Source organism: Danio rerio, chromosome 8 (assembly GCF_052040795.2).
Source record: "Danio rerio strain M-AB ecotype USA chromosome 8, GRCz13ab, whole genome shotgun sequence".
Classification (NCBI taxonomy): Eukaryota; Metazoa; Chordata; class Actinopteri; order Cypriniformes; family Danionidae; genus Danio; species Danio rerio.
In genome coordinates this window covers 21,527,177-21,545,077 of record NC_141028.1, presented here as the reverse complement: position 1 = coordinate 21,545,077, position 17,901 = coordinate 21,527,177, and the positions used below count along the sequence as shown (strand labels likewise).

The following is a 17,901-nucleotide window of genomic DNA, read 5'->3' as shown; positions in this document are numbered from 1 at the left end:
GAATCATAAGAAGTAAATAATCAATATTTTGCTTTAAGAAATGTTTAACAAATTAATGAATGGACATTAAATCATCTGTTATGCTATATGATGTTTAAAATAGGAAGAAAATAGTCTATGCAAGAATAAGGGTAAATATTTTTTTAACATTTATTAAGGCTTAGTTGAAGATACATATTTATTTCATTATGCTTCATTTTTATTTTTTGTAGAAGTTAGCAGTTTATTAACAGCACGAATCAATAAGTTATTAATGGAGGATACTCGACAGGTGGATTGGCTATTTTCATAGTAAATTATGTTTTGGTAAGAATAAGCTTGACTTGTCTATAAATCAAAACGAAATTTGCAAACTCAGCGTTGCTGAAAATTTCTCTGGTTTCTAATGGGTACTATAATGCGTTATTTGTTATAATTATGATTATTTAATTTAATTTCGCCTTTAGCCGCTTTTCACGAGTTTATGTGTTTTGTGAGGAAAGAAACTCGGTTTAGTTTTTTTTTTTGCATAACTAACATACTCTCCTAAAGTATGTAAAAGCACACATATACTTTGCAACTTGCCAAAATTCGTCATTGCTTAATGACAAGCTGAATGGCTCAAGTCGCGGTCATCGAATTGTTCTACATTATGCTTATTCAAACTCCACTGTATCGCGGTGAGATTATAATTCCATAAGATTCGCCAAATTTCAGGCTCTGCCTGCTTTGCGACCATATATTCTTTTGAAAAAATCTATTTTATCCAATTTCCCATAGAATTTATTCTGTTTGGTTAACCGCCTGTTTCTAAATTAAATTAAAGCAGACAAAGAAATATGCATCTCGACAATTAAAAATCTGATGACTCTAAGAGTAGCCAACAAATTTAGAAATATGTAGAATACAGCTAACTGGTAAACATTATTTGAGAAACAAAGTTTTTGAAAGTATAAAAGAAAGACATAAGGTAATAAACGACAAACATGTGTGTCATGAACAGCTTTTAGATACGATGGCGGTGCCAGCAATGTGTGACACTACAGAACAGCTGCCTGTGAGAGTTCAGATACAGAGGTCAAGTTAACACTTCAAGTTCTTGTCTTAGCAAATATTCTACATGACATTTCTGCACTCCATGGCTTAAAATTCTTTAAATTAAATTCATTCATATATTGTTTCATTTTCCCATCTCTGTGTTAAGCGAATACATTTAGTGACACTATTTTTGTTTATTCAACAGACTAAGTCGGAAGTTTATGTCCAGTTCAACATAAATGTCATAGTGCAAACCGCAGGCGATACCCTGAAAAATAACCAGATAATTACCGTCGGGTTTTCGGGCTAAACTGACAAATATGGCTTCCCTTCCTTTTTTTCATTCTTTCCGCTTTTAAGTGGCCTCACCAGTTGATGTATTGAGGACAGACCAACGGAATAAAATGACCCTGCAAAGCATACAGTGGTTTTAAACCCCAATACTGCCACCTAGCGGTAATACTGTGTACGATACATTCTAAAAATTCAAAAGGGGATTTCATATTAATGTAAGTGTGAACTACTATTTTTGATCCTCAAAAGTAAATTTAAGTGACCCTTTTCAACAAGAACTATTTTTTTATTTTCATTTATCAGGGGAACGGTTCCAAATGAAAGCATTTGTGCTAGAAATATTCAATGATTCCTAAAGATTTACTTGAGCCATTGATTGCAATAAACAGCTCTTATTTTAAGAGTGCTTATATTAAATAATAATCGTTGAAATGCTGTACCAAACAAGAAATTACATATATAGGTCATTTTATTATTTTTGATACATTTTGTGGACATGAAAAGGATATTTGAAGCAAAACATGCCGCGGTAACTAAATATGTTGCATTGTGATACAAATAGTGGGAACACTCTACCGTTTCTCTATATAGCTAAATTTTACTCGTATTTAAAGTATATTTTACTTAACTTTTGGCAATATTTGACATATATTAATGTTGTCTTCAATGAACAAATCAGTGCATCTTTAAAAGTGCAAATGTCTTGAACGAACAAATGCCTTTGAAATTAAAAGAGGATTAAATAAATAAATAAATAAATAAATAAATAAATAAATAAATAAAAATCCGCAAAAATTAAACTGCAATTTATCTCGCCCTGATAAACAAATCAATAAACATTCAAAATGTGGGAAAATGTAGAGGAGAAAACAATGACTACTCAATGTTAACCTGCTTCGACACAATCTACTCCGTAAACGCGCTTAAGAAATAAATATACATTGAATTGAAATATAGATAACACTATTCCTGAAATTGACATATAAACATAAAATGACAGTAAACAGTTTAAAAACAATTCAAGCATTGTATGGCACTGCTACGTGTTTGAAAACAGAAATGAAACCTAATTTATACCGTAGAAAACAGGTTGTTAAAAATAATTAGAATGAATGATTGCATTAAAGAAAATTTTTTTTTTCGCAGTTGTCATTTTGATGCGAAAAAAAATGGGAAGAAATATCAATTTCAAGTATTTTAACAGTCACGTGTGCTTACCCATGCATGTATTTAAGGTATAGAAAATTTTGTTTTTGGGTGAATGGCCATTATTTACTCTAACTCTACTTGTTCCAATCAAGAGCAGTATGTGTTTCTTAGTCATGTTAAACTCATAAGAAAATATTTTTTAAATGTTGAAACCGGTAGGTTAAGGGTTTACTGTCTTTAGCTTTGCTTAAAATATTTTCTGTAGTGTTCAACAGAACAAAGAAAAAAAAAAGGTTTAGACCTCACCTGAGAGTTTTAATTTTTTTAGGTGAACTGCCTAGCATTCCACAGGAAACCTAGATAGGTCTTATCTTGGTGGTGACTGACATCTAGTGGATTTTATGTGAAATGCCGTGTTTCAAAAACTGACATTTATTTCAATACCCAGGTGATGTCGCCCCCTTGCCAGCAAAATGAGAAATCGTTTTTGACTATGTACTAAATCAAATGTTTAAAGAGCTGAAGATATTTTATCAGGGTTTAAAACGATTATGAAAAAAATGTATGTCTACAATTCTGATTTGATCTGATATGACTACCTATATGCTAACTAAAGTTAGTTTTAATAAATATACTCCATAATACTGGACAAAGTTAACAAAAATAACTTAAACCAAACTACATTATTAAATGTATAACTACATTAAAAACATTGAAAACTATAGGCATCCAGGGGCTTGCTAGAAAATTAAATGCCCCGAACATATGCCCCGTTATATTCTTTGTTATTCAGCAAGTAGTTTATTATTGCCTGTTATAATATTAATAATAATTATTATTATTAGTATTATTATTAATATTATAATTATTATTATTTATGAATAATAATTAATTTTGCATAAAAACTGCTTTTGCATTTATTTTAAAAATCAAATAGGTTTGAAAGATTGTCAGGATGAAAAACAAACGAAAATTTATTACACAAAAAATATTTATTTGCTTCAAATATTTACATTGTTTAGAGGTGCATTTGTCCTCTGATATATACCCTATAAAATAGCCAAACAATGTTTCAAACTACATGTCAATAACAAAACTGTACTTGTTAATTTTACATAAGGTATTTTTTCACACAATTCCGCCAAGATAGGCTACATAACTTATTTTACAGAGCAAAAACAAGAACTCAGTGTCGAGACCAGTAAAATGCAGCTGAACGCGAGTTTTCACATGTATCGCTCCAGTCCGGATGCAAAATTGGCTTGTCTCATATATGAATTATTGTAGGAATTCATCGTTGGCCCCGAGAGACCTAAAAGAGGCTCTGTGTGATCTGCGCAGGACCCAGAACGCACGGGCGGCAGCGAAATCCTGTTCCCCGAGCAGTACACCTGTGAACCTCCAGGGGAGAAGCCGGACTGCGTCACACCGGACAGGTGAGAGGGCGAAGTCGGAGACGGGTAAGTGTAGCTGGATGTCATATTTGAAGCAAGAGATCCAGTGTTCCTGCTCAGCATGTTGCTCGTGGGATTAATCGCTTGGGTCTGAAAGCAGGTTGGGTCAGAGGTGGATACGGAGCAGCTGGAGGTCATGGTACCCAAATCACCCGCACCCAGGCCGAGAGATTGCGTGTTGAGATCTCCTCCACTTTGCATCACTGTCTGCTGACTAATAATATTATCAATGCTGAACATCCTAGCCTGGCCCTGCGTGACCCCGGCCGATGCTTGATAGTGATGCAGCATCGCCGGGTGTGGGGAACCAGCCAGCTGAGACCCGTAGCCAGATGTCACACCCGGGTACAAGGTGTTGGGGTACGCTTGTCTACCCATAGGTGTGGGCGTAAAAGCGCTGGAGCTTTGCATGTAACCTGGATAGGTGCTGACATCAGTCCGCTTAAAGCGCTTCCTCCGCCTTAAGAAGCTCCCGTTGTCGAACATGTCCTCAGCGGCAGGGTCAAGCGTCCAATAGTTTCCTTTTCCGGGCCTACCGGGCTCCCGGGGGATTTTCACAAAACAGTCATTGAGGGTAAGGTTATGCCGTATGGAGTTCTGCCACTTCTTGGAGTTCTCGCGGTAAAATGGAAAGCGCTCCATAATGAACTTATAGATGCCGCCGAGTGTGAGTTTTCTCTCAGGTGAATTGGCGATGGCCATTGCAATCAGTGCGATGTAACTGTATGGAGGTTTACCTCGCTGCACTGGCCTTTTCCTCCGCCGGCTACCAGTGGCGGGCAGATGTTCTTCGGTTTGACCCAATGAAACAACTTCCTCTCTGTCTGTGTTTGGACTGCTGCCTTGAGGCTCGGCTTTGATGAGAATGCCATCTTTAGTTCGAGCTTGGTGGTTAAGCGCAAGTGGTGGAAGAGGAACCGGGGAGTCCAGACTCACGTTTGGAGACACCACCACTGGACTGGCCGCCTCGGCTGGTGAGTGCTGGGACTCTGCCGTCATGTTGCACATGCCCGTGAAATATGAAAAGTTTGCAAGATTCATAAAAGTTGTCTAATAAAGCTTAACTTTTAGAACTTTCAGAATTTTATTTACCTAAATTTGCCAAACTAAACGGGCAGTAGTAATAAAATGCGCGTATATCCTCAGCTGTCGATTAGAGAGGTGTTTGTCTAACCAGGTGAGTGAGACGGGGGGAGTTTTATAGAGCGGGCAGTGTGACGACACAGGTCGCCTCGTGACGATTGACTGGGTGACACAGTTCTCCCCTCACTAACAAAGAATGCAAGAACAGAAAAATCAGCGTTTGATGTTGTTGGTTAACCTGATTATAATCCACATACCAAAAGTTAAGAATAAATTACATAGAAACTATTTAAATAAAATTCTAGATAACGGTCGCTATACATTTTTTCCCTTTTAATTTCTTTGTTTTTATTTAGTTCGTTATTCCTTTAGTTGGTTAGTTTGATTTGCAGAGATACCATAACAGAACCTATTTTGGTTCATCAAAAAACTTTGTGAACAGTTCTTTAATGCAGCTTCGTTTTAAGAACTACTATTTGAACTTTTATTTAAATATCTAATGAATTGTTTTTTACTACAGAAACTTGGTAAGGTTCTTTGTAAAGAAAAAGGTTCTTTATGGAATCATCAGAACCTTGATTTGTAAGAGCTGACATGTTAAAAAAATACTTTTAAATTATTATTACACAGTAGAATGTCTTTTAGAAAGCATTAAAATAGCAAAAAATAAATAAATAAACAAGCAAACATCTACTCCAACAACTTGTTGCCATGAACTACAGCTAAGCTGAAAGTCTAAAGGTGACCAACAAAATTAAGTATTCTAAAGAAAACTTTGAATACTTAATTATATTATTTTATTTAGAAAAAAAAAAACAATTAGAAATATATACTTTAAAACATGCAATGCCATCAACAGTTGCCTATTTTGTCATTCAAGCATAAACACAATGGAAGCACTACTGACTTGTGAGCTTAAATGGAATATACATAGTTAGATATCAGATAAGGCAAAGTGGCTTACATAATGGCTTCCTCCTCTGACTTTGGGGGTCTTAAAAGTGAAAGGATTAGGCAGAAAAGGTTGGAGAGGTGGAGGTTAAATATCTGTCTCAAAATTGTGTTTTGACTAGTCTCAATGAGAAGGTCTTTCTTTATATCACACTATTAATTAAATTAAATTTAATTCAACTTAATTCATCTTTATTTCTACTGCGCTTTTACAATGTAGATTGCGTCAAAGCAGCTTAACATAGAAGTTCTTGTAAATTGAAACTGTGGCAGTCCAGTTTTCAGAGTTAAACTTCAGTTTAGTTCAGTGTGGTTTAATTTTCATTGCTGCAAGTCCAAACACTAAAGAACAAAAATTTTTAATTTGATAAAAATAAAGGTTATTTTTAAGTATTAATCATTCCACAAAGAGTCTTAAGCCTATCAAATCTGAACCGCTTCTAATTCTAAAGTTTGTTTAAAACTAAAAAAAGGTGCTTTAATTAATTCAAATGTTCTTCATGCTAACAAATAAGGGTTTTTTTTTAGATCTTTTAACTGAAAAGTTCTTTGGGGAACCAAAACAGTCCTTATATTGTATCCTTGTCAAATCCCATTTTAAAAAAGCACTAGTTTTAAAAGTGAACTCATTGAAACAAAAAAGAAACATTTTAATCCCTGACCATTTTTTTGTTTGTTTAATATAAAAACAATCATTGTTATGATCCCATGTTCTTAACATCTTAGAATCTAGTTTTATATTTACATTTTACTAATAAAGTGCTCCAAAATGCAATAAACCTTACTTAGCAGTTTGCCACTTTTGCATAATTTTGAGTTGACCTAAAACGCCAACCAACAAATTCAATCTACAATTGAACAAGGTAAAACTTAACAGCACAGAAACTATCAACAGAAAATAAAACAGCAGCCGCTCAGTCAAACTCTATCTTTGATCTCTCGCTCTCTCTCGCTCTGTCCATCTCATAGTTTGCCCAGGACTCACTGTGTATCCAGGACAGAAACAACACACAGAAAGGCCATAACAGACTTCCCAAACTACCTCTCAATCCACCAATTGAAAAATAACAACAAGCCTTTAAAAACAGCAATTGAGCTGTGAAAGCTTTACAGAATCTTAAGTAAATACTACTGGTTTATTTTTATTCTCTAGATTGAAACTACAGAACGGCGGTCGCCAATACGGCATCACATCACAGGCTTTCCCTGATCAAATTGCAGAAAGACAACAGCATCATGCACAAATTCTCTTTAGCTGAAAATGAATAGTTAAACCTATTAGGGAATTACAAGGGCTTTGCTTTTCAACACAAGGATCTACTAGAAGGTCAAAAGGTAGAAAGTCACCCCGAAAGTAACTTTTCCAAACATTCAGCTGATTTGAAATGCATGTTTGGATTACACCAAGCTAAAAAAAAAGTGATGTAAAACTAGAGAGGAGAACATAGGGACAGACAGTACTGAGCTCTGACTGATAAGAAAGAAATGGTGGGATGAATAAGACCAGAGTCATGAGCCAGAACAGCATTCACCCCTGCCCAAGCACAAAGCATGCGGCGGCCCCAGCTTATGCCCCTCCCTGTGCCCAGACGCACTAAGCCCAGCTAGCCCGACAGAGCGGCTGGCTAACAGCTTCAGACAGGCGTGGGATCAGAGTTGTATCCAAGCAGGATCTGCCCCGAGTGCTGCCAGGTCAGGCAGACAAACAAGGGCTACAGCCAGGAAACAGCCCCTCCTCCCAATATCCAGCAGCCCCAGGCCGGCCATCTCACCGTAATCCCCATCATATTACTCTCTTATCAGACACACACACATGCCTGCATGCACATACATACATACACATAAAGCGATGTAATGATGCCAATGTGCCTTAATTAACTTTTAAACAATGTGGTATAAAGGTGAATATAATGATGCATGATATAATGGTCTTGTTTGAGGTCATACTGGATTAAATTCATGTTTCCCTTTGATTTAGATGCATTCTCAAGGAAAATGAAATGAAATTAAAGTCACTGGAAACATTTTAGTTGGATGCTTAAAGATATTGCACTCAGAAAAATGACCAATTCTTATATACTAACTTTTAACTTTTTTTCTTTTATAAAGGGGTCAGTAAGGTTTCAGAAATAAAAAGAAACTTAATGTAATGAAACTTTTTTTGCATGCTGTGATGACTATTATTAAACATGATATTGAACTGTTATGTTTTAATATATTTATTAAACATGTACATGTTAAAGTGAATTACAGCATTTGAATTGAAACATTTAATTTCAGTTAGCTGATTTTCTGTAGTTAAACAATGAAATAAACACATAAAAGGTTGTATTAAATTAGAAATGTCCACGTCTAAACTATTCTTCTTTGTCTCTTCACAGATGGGATGGAGGGCCAAATCAAAGGTTACCATGGGCCAACTTTATGCTGCAGGCCCTAGTTTGAGCATCTCTGTCTTAGACTGACTAAATGAACGACTATTCATTTTAACATGATTTTTGAATGGCTTTTAAACTAAATGTTATATTAAACAAAAAAACTGCATGTTTTGGAAAACTATTTCACCCATGTTTATTGTGCAAAGACATGAGTTAGTGATGAGTTGGTGAACTGTCCATTTAAGACTTAAAATGTATGAAAGCCACTGCATTAGGCACATTCAATTATGCATATTTGCACATAAATCCAATATAAAAAAAAAAACAATCATTTAATTTCTTAGTGAAAGTGGTTTGTGAAATGAGCATTTGTCATCATTCTTAAAAAAATACTTAATAAATAAATAAAGGCAGCTATTTGGTTGCTTTATCATAGAGGTTTGGAAGCAACAACAACAAATCCTTAAAAAACAGCATTAATAAACAAATTATTAAAATTCACAGACTATAACAGACTTGAGATCACCTTAAAAAGAAAAATGCCAGAAAAAAGTCTCATATTAAACCAGTCCAACACATTACTGTAACCTAAAGTACATAATAATTACCATGTGCAAATGGTCCATATAATGTGTATCAAACACACACAAAATATCATCATGGCAGAACACAACACACAAAAATGCATAAACATAAGTGAACAATATGCCATATAAAACCCTAACATACATAAATGATGACAAAAAAAGTAAATAAATTCAATTTTAAAAATGTTGTGAGCCATCTATCCACTGTAAAACACAAAAAGTTAAGGTAACTCTAACCATTTGAGGAAACCGATTGCAACGAACCATTTAAGTTCAAAAACTAATCCTAATGAGTACTGTGAACTTGATTCATTAGAGTAAACGAAGCAATTTAAGCACAGTAAAACCAAAGAAATGAAGTGAACTCAAACCAACTGAGTTCTGTAAAACCCAGTAAGTTAAGGCAACTCAAACCATTTGAGGAAACCGATTGCTACAAACATTTGAGTTAACATCTAATCTATACGAGTACTGTGAACTTACTCCATTTAAGTTGAAGTAATTAAGTATTTAATTAACTCATTACCTTCAACACGGAGTTCAAAACTCTTTTTCAAATGAGTAGAATTAACTTTCAGTCAATTCTGAGTTAACTACACTCATTTCATTTGATAAAAGTCATTGTTGGGTTTTACGTGTATACCCACTGAAAAGGTATAGTGTATTTATTTCAATGTAAATCAATGTGTTCTGTTTCACTTCAAATGCAATATATTTAACAGTTCTGTAAAATGATATGAAATCTCCCATTAGTTCAGGTTTTCACTGTATATAATAATAAAATTCTACAATAAATTATTAACAACTAACGGGTTTTTACAGTAGTATTTTTACACCCTTTTACCTTCAAATATACCTTTTATAAAACTTTAACCCTGGGTGTTCCAAACACAGCAACTACAGAAAATAAATACATCTAGCTGTAACCTTGTCATCTAGCTGAATTTCATGTTAGAAGTTATTTTAAATTCAGCTCAATCTGTCAGAGCAGACAGACAGAGAGAGAGAGAGATGTGAAGGAATAGGTAGAGAGAGAGAGAGGGACAGAACTGCTGAGTAAACACTTGGAACTCATTCATTTGCACACTGGCTCCAGGCAGGGCTGGGGTTCGAGAGGGGGGTGCATGAGAAAAAGAGAGAGAGAATGAAAGAGCGAGAGGGAGCGAAAGAGGGAAAAGCGAACGGGAGAAAGAGCTGCCCCTTTTCTTACCCAAGCTCATCAAGTACGGGCCAGGGCTCCTGAAAACGGCAGGATTAGCGGAGGGCCGGGGCTCGGTCAGGTCGGCTCAGCCCACATCACTCCTGTACTGCACGCTACGCTGCTTCGCTAAAGCGCTCCAACATGGTTCTCACACACACACACACACACACACACACACACACACACACACACACACACACACACACACACACACACACACACACACATAAAAACACAAAGCATATACACACTTAGTAGGCTCACTACACATAGGTCACCAACATTCTGAGCAAAGGACTACTGTCAGGAACATTTGCTGTAGCTCTTGATGCTTCAGTGTCCACAACAACATGCTGGCTGTCATTTTTATTAATGTGTTTGTTTTATTTATGCCTGTTTTATGTGTTTATCTGAAAGTGGTCATTCACTCTACCCTGAAAGCAAATCCTTCCACACACCTGTTGATATCACTAAATCACTATGAGAATTGTGTCCTAAATTAGGATTCTGAATGATGCAACTCATTTTTTGTTTCCATATCATAAACCGCTTCCCTCTAGGAGATATAGAGTCCCTTAAGTGTAGGTTGAACTGAAATAAGAAATCATTTGTACCAGTTTCAGTGTTTTTATTCAACAATAGTCTATCTTAATTAGTATTACAATTATTATGCAGGCTCATCCATATAGTCAAACTCATGAATTAATGTTACTGCCATGAAAAAGTTTTAGATCACACTGCTCTGCTTTCTTCTTGCAGTTGCAAGTTATAAACTAAAACAATTAAAGAGAATCAGAACTATAGGAGATAAGCTCAAATTCAGATTTTTTATGGCACTTCCAAGTTTATATCTTGCATAATTTGCTTTTTGTTTTTTTTACTGTGAGGAACTGCTTTTTATCAAAGTATAAATAGTGAAATTAAAACTCTAAATTGTTGTAAGATAACAAAATAAAATCTAAATGACCTTTTTATGCATTTATCCTGGAGGCTTGCTTTCCATGCAAGCCTGCACTGTAAAACACAAAAAGTTAAGGTAACTCAAACCAATTGAGGAAACTGACTGCAACAAACCATTAACAGCAAGTTCAAAAACTAACCCTAATGTTTACTGTGAACTTAATCCATTTGAGTAACTGAAGCAATTTGAGCACAGTACAAGCCAATAAATGAAGAGAACTCAAACCAACTAAGTACTGTAAAATCTAATAAGTTAAGGCAACTCAAACCATTTGAGTAAAACAAATCCATACAAGTACTGTGATTCGTGGTGCGAGTACCTCCATTTAAGTTAAAGTAATGAGGTATTTACTAAACTCATTGCCTTCAACAATTCTTCTTCAATAGTTCAAAACTCTTTTCAAATTAATAGAATTATCTTTCTGTAAATTTTGAGTTTACTACACTCATTTCATTTATTAAAGTTGATTGTTTTTTACTTTTTGACTGGGTTTTACAGTGTGTATTTGCATGGTTTATCATCATGTAGAACATAATTGTGATTTTATAAGAGTAAAAAAGTAAAGATTAGAACATGAATTATGCAACTGAATGCACATCCTTTTAGAAACATGCATCAGCTGATTTCATCAACAAACTCTTAATGACAGCGCTTGAAGTGATTTTGACCCTCAGGGTCTGCAGCCATGCATGAAGATGAGAACTCATACTCACTAAAACAAACATGGTCAGTTCATTACCAAAAATCAGACTAACCTGACTTTTTTGGTTCGAAAAAATCCTACAGAAAGTCATGCATGTTACTAAAATTAGAATTGAAATTGTTAACACATTTCAAACCTATAAAAGTTTTTAATATTAGAAAGTACTTTGTGTTCTAAACCTGTGGCTGACAACTGTTTAGCATTTTCTACATTGTAAAAGGATAGAAATATAGATATTTTTGTCAAATCTTTTCTGGATCCATTCGTTTGTTTTATTAAATATATTAAATAACAATTTAATTGATTTATTTATTGTAATCAAATTCTGATCAATTGTATTATTTATATTTATTAATTTTAGAATTAAATTGTTTTTATTCCATTTTGTATTTAGATGTCTTTTAACTAATGCATGTGTATTTATCCTAATAAAAATTTGGATAATTTATTTTAAAATTACTTGTTACATTAACATGTTCCCTCAATATTTTCACTGGCACTGCCTTGTGGCCCCCTAAAGGGTTGCCCAGACCCCAACCTGAAAACCCCTGTTCTAAAAAAACATTAAAGCCTGTTAAAAAATTATTCACAAATTGAAACGCCTAAAACATTGTTTGCCATTTCACCATTTATAAGCCTAAAATAAAATTGTTCATTGTATAAAATAATCATGTCTCTCTAGAAGACTCTAATGGTTCAATCGATATGGATATATTTTTTGATCTCTAAATGGATGATTTGGTGACAAAGCTTCAGACAAAAACTCTTTCAGTGGAGGGACAGAGATCTCCCAGAATTGACTAACATTATCTTTATCTGAATTTTAAATAAGAACAATAGTCTTATAGGTTTGGAATGAGATGAGGATAAACGATGACCGTATTTTAATTTGACTGTTTTTTTGAGTATGAGTGACATGTGTTCATGTATTGTAGTACACACACACACACACACACACACACACACACACACACACACACACACACACACACACACACACACACACACACACACACACACACACACACACACACACACACACACACACACACACACACACACACACACACACACAGCCATTACAGCAGTTATAGGTTCAGTGCTTTTCTCAAGGGTCTTACCTTTGAGGCAAGATTGTTTCAACTTGAGTCAGCAATCCTCCACTGTGTCCTATAGGATCTCTGTTTGTACAAGGGAAACTCATGGATGATGGTAAAACTAAGTTTAGAAGCCATATGGGGACAAATCATGAACATCTGTTGCATCATAACATGTCAAATATACACTAACAGATATAATAAGAACACCTTTCAGAAATCTCAAAATGAATGTTATTTAACCTGAATCTCCATGCTGTAGATTTTGGGGGGTTTGTTGGTTCAGTGGGTTTGTTGCCCTGAGCGCGCAGGAGATTCCTAGAGCGTTAGCTGGCCCAGACTGCTGACCGACTGACGAAATGTGTCTGCATCTATTTAGCACCAAAAAAGGCTTTTAGAGGCTCTTAGGCAGGGCTGCACAATTAATTGAATAAAGATTGTGATCTTGATTCTTCCCCCCACACAATCTTAATCCAGCATCTCTACGATTCAGCCAATCATATTTTCAAGCTCAGGAGAGAAGCAGATGGGCTGTTTTACAAGTCTTCACACCTCCAAATGGTGTTGAAAGAGTCAGCATATTGTATTTATAAGGTCAATGATTCACCAAAAAATGTTATTTCTGTCTTCATGTAACGGCAAAATTACATGTGAGCTGACACACTGTTTACAAGAGAGAATAGTAGTATTCTGATGTAATCACTTTACTGTGGACCAGAACAAGTCTATTAATGTACACGGTTCCAGGTCTATACAAAATTTAGCATTTTAATCAACAGTAGAAGTTTTGCTTAAAATAAAGATTCTCATTTAAGCCAGAATCGTGCAGCCCTACTCCTAGGTGTCCTAAAGCACAGCAAAAAATAGTTACATGCTAAAGACACTATCAAGTAAAAAGGTGCAATAAATATATCATAATGTATATTCTCAATCAATCTAATCTTGAAAATCACACAAAAAAGAACCAATACAAAACTGTTTTGCAAATCTAAAAATAGATGGTCAGACCCACCATGTGACGCAAGCGAGACAACAAGACGATGAGATGAGAGACAGCGACGACTGCGAAAAACACAAGGGCCTTCTTTCTTCTTCCAGCTTTATCTTTCAACAGACACTTGTTCTTGTCTTTACGCTCATAGCCTAAAAAAAAACTTACAAAATTTTGGTTAAAGTTCAAGAAAAATGACTTGAAAATTTTAAATAGGAGACATTATAAATATTTTCAATTAAAGCGTTAAATAACAAGTCTAAAAATAAAGGATCTTTATTGACAATGATGGTTCAACAAAGAACTTTTATCATCCATGAAACTTTATCATTCCATAATGGCTCTTTATAGTGGAAAATGGTTATTTAGGTCATTAAAAAGCTTTACAAATTAACAAAAAAGGTTATTTTAAGCACAATTTACTAAAACTCCAATATATTCCTAAACGGCATCCCTTTTTTAAGTTGACAACATGCAACTAGAGATCAACTATCAGTATCAATGTTGTATTTTCTTCTACTTCTCAGAAAATGTTAATTATCAAACACTACTCTGAACAGTGTGAAAGGACTGAATGTAATTAGCCTGACAGTCTGGCAGGAGTCCTGGTCTCCAGGCATCTGCGATGGAGCTGAGCATTGAATAGTGATGAGAGATGGAGCTTCAGCATCTCCAACCTTTCATTACATCGAGAAAGACAGAGAAAAAGGAGGGAAAAGGTGGAAAACGTACACAACTAGGCCCACATTCTCTTGAAACTAACAAACAGGCCCTATGTTGACACACACACACACACACACACTTCTCGTCTTTTATCGTTACGACATTTCATTAAAGGAGAAAGGTCAGATTCAAACAGGTTTCTGATGAGTTCCTCACCTTCTCTGCTCCTCCCACAATTCACCCACTAACACACACACACACACACACACACACACACACACACACACACACACACACACACACACACACACTTTCCATCACCTTAAAAGACACCAAGCAAGCTACTGAGCACAGCATTAAATGTTTTAGGGATTTTACTTCTCTACACCTCAGCCCTGGTTTCCTTTAGATTACATGGATTTTGTGTCTAGTTGTTTACTAAAGGAGGATTTTAGTGCTTGTCCCTCCTCTGAGTCACATTACACAGTTTAAATAGGTGCTAAAGCGGTCTAGACCTGCTCTGCATAGGAAAGAGCAGGCCTGGATTATTTACCCACCCATGTAAGGATTACAGCCCATCTTAGCCTGTCCATTAGCACTGGGCCATGGGACAAACAGGCTGCCTGAAAGGCTCTTCTTTTTCTGTCTGAGGTCTAATCCACTCTAGCAGAAGCATGATCTGATAGAAGAAAGCTGAAAGATTTTTTACTTCCATTTACTACTTCTTTACTTACATAGGTTCTTTCCATTGTCATTTTGTCTCGCAGATATATTCTGAAAATGCCGACTATGCATCACAAAAATGTCATATTAAAACAGAAAATGTTCAGCATTATTTTCCAAAAATTGAAAGTGTGTAAACTAAGACTATAACACATTCCTAAAAGAAACACTCAGACTTCTCAGAATCAATGTCTCCCCCTGGTGGATAATTTGGTAAATGCAAATTTAGCCCACAGGAGGGCCGGTGTGCTGGAGAGTTTAGCTTTAACCCTAATCAAACACACCTAAACCAGCTAGTCAAGCTCTTACTAGATATACTAGAAACTTCCTGGCAGGTGTGTTAAAGCTAAACTCAGCAAGACACTGCCCCTCCAGGAGTTTGGACACCCCTGCCTTAGATGTAGGTGGAATGCTTTTTGGATTATAACCAACAAACCACCCAACCAACTAAATAAATGAATAAAAACATACATTTGGTGTCACATTGGAAATATACTTTATGTTTCGGTGACTTAATGAGTAAATTGTGAATTTGTACATTTCTAGAAGAAAAACCTACCACCACATCACACATTGCAGCATATAGGATATATTTAATACCCATTCTATAGCGATTGACAGTTTCACACTTCAGATTCAGTGAGGTAAAAGCTGTAATGTGATTGGTTATCAAGGCACACACGAGCAGTAAAGGCTGGACCAGTACTGTAAAAAAGGACAATCAAGCCATATAGCCTTCATCTTGAAAAGCAACAGAAAAGTCTTTACTGAACAGGGTCCATTTATGTTAAAGTTTATAGAATTTGTATCATTATAAGGTAAACTACATTTCTTAAAAAAACCTTTCATCTGCCATATTCTACCCCCCCCCCCTTTTATTTATTGATATTAAACAAGACCACACATAGCAGTACGCAAAACAAAATGAATAATTACAGATTGTCTTAATTTAAACCAACTCTTTCTTTCCCATAAAAAAGGATACATTATGATATATACAATGCCAACATGAATTCAATCATACTTCCAATTATACCCCCCCCCCCCAAAAAAAAACAAAAAAAAACAAATCCCTCTGATAAAAGAATGAATAAATAAAAGAAAAAAATTAAAGAGCCCATATTATGGGTTTTTGAAAATTCCCCTCCATGTAGTGTGTAACACAGCTCTAAGTGAAGTGAAGTATCCAGCTTATCCGGCTTAAATCTGTAAGAATACAGTGTTTAAAACGGTTGATTCATCTATAAAAGAGTCGACTCATAGTGCTTCAAACGAGTCGCCTTGATACCGAGTCATTAGGTGTTTCGCCATGACGTATGAACGAAACCAAGTTATTCACGTGGACGCGCAAACCCGGGAGATTTCAAACCTGAGGCCCCGCCCTCTGACGCAGAAACCCAGACACACACACCCACAAACACACGCACACAAACATGCCAGTCGATTGAAGTCACACTGCAGATGGATATATTGAGTCTCTACCCAAAGATGAAACCTCAGCATTGTAACCAAGCAGTTGGAAACTACTGGAAACTACATGCTACAAAGAATACTTCATTGGTGTTTGTTAAAGGAAGGATCAGTAAAGAGTAACTTACTGATGGACGTCAGGATTAGTTTCTTCCTCCATTTCTCAAGTGTAAGTACGTGGGATTAAAGTTGTTGCCTCGTTGACTCTAGCTTGCAAATGTATTTAGTTGTGATTTGTTACTTGTAACCGAGTGTACTGTATCAGGTTAACTGGCTATATTCTCTTATCGTGAGCAAAGTCACGTTAAAAACGCGACGCGTGCTGCTTTGTTTATGGAGCTCCGTGGAGGAGTAGTGTGTGTGTGCGCGCGCAAGGATGAGGGCAGTGTGTGTGTGTGTGTGTGTGTGTGTGTGTGTGTGTGTGTGTGTGTGTGTGTCTGTGTCTGTGAAAAGAGCAGAGTGAGACAAGCTATGTGATCTCCTCGACAGTTTTTGGAGTTTTTGCTCAATAAAATAGTCGTCTGAATTTTCAAGTCCATCGTCTGTATTTACATTGACCCACTGGCAGCTAAAATCCACGCCTACACTATCGAGCGTGTATGAACTGTGATTACTTTTATATTGCCGATTAGCTGTTTGGCATTTCACTCTGACTGAAGGCAGTCGACCAATCGCAACAGACTGTCATTGGTCCAATCAGCGCAGATTAGCTTCGCGCTAAGGAGGGGTTTGGGAACAAATGAATCACTGGACGATTCATACAGAAGTCGCTGGGATAATTAGGTAAAAATAAATGCAGATTATAAGACCATGAAAGTGTTTTTTGACCTTGCATGCATATTAGACTGTTGTTGGAGACCCTTACAACCAAGATATGACCCTATTTCATGTATAATATGGGCTCTTTAAGCTAAATTAAGTAAAGAAGACAAAAATAATCTAAATGTTTAAATAGATTAGGGCTGCACAATATACCGTTTCATCAATGTGAGCATTCGCAATAGACACATCGCGAGCACATGCAAAGTTGAGATTGTATTAGAATTCATCATTTGCTTGTGTTTTTGATAACTGGGACTGTATAAAGACCTTAAAAGCATTTAGGCATAAGAAATTGAACCATTTGTGAGTTTAACAAAGATTCATTTTATTGAATTATTGCTATTTTAATCATTCAGT

At 35.8% G+C, this 17,901-nt stretch overlaps 2 protein-coding genes across 5 annotated transcripts in view; both read right to left on the bottom strand.

The window, feature by feature from the left end:
- LOC147835561 (uncharacterized) overlaps positions 1-17,901 on the bottom strand; it is a 75,999-nt gene that overhangs the window by 42,158 nt on the left and 15,940 nt on the right. The window contains exons 2-6 of one of the 4 annotated variants that reach the window (XM_087264505.1): positions 14,457-14,543; positions 13,888-14,018; positions 13,119-13,246; positions 12,900-12,959; positions 10,124-10,261 (exon numbers count right to left, since the gene is read on the bottom strand). In XM_087264505.1, the coding sequence (XP_087120631.1) occupies positions 10,124-10,133 (10 nt within the window). In that variant the 5' untranslated portion in view covers positions 10,134-10,261; positions 12,900-12,959; positions 13,119-13,246; positions 13,888-14,018; positions 14,457-14,543. Of the gene's footprint in view, positions 1-10,123; positions 10,262-12,899; positions 12,960-13,118; positions 13,247-13,887; positions 14,030-14,456; positions 14,544-17,901 lie in introns of all 4 variants that reach the window. The other 3 variants (XM_087264504.1, XM_087264506.1, XM_087264507.1) reach the window with 3 other exon arrangements.
- On the bottom strand, positions 3,438-5,085 carry foxe3 (forkhead box E3). The gene has a single exon (NM_001079682.2). It carries the CDS (start codon positions 4,953-4,955, stop codon positions 3,687-3,689), a length of 1,269 nt encoding a protein of 422 aa, NP_001073150.2. The 5' UTR covers positions 4,956-5,085; the 3' UTR covers positions 3,438-3,686.

Coding starts and splice junctions, on each gene's coding strand:
- foxe3 (NM_001079682.2), bottom strand. CDS start 4,955: ATGAATCTTGCAAACTTTTCATATTTCACGGGCATGTGCAACATGACG.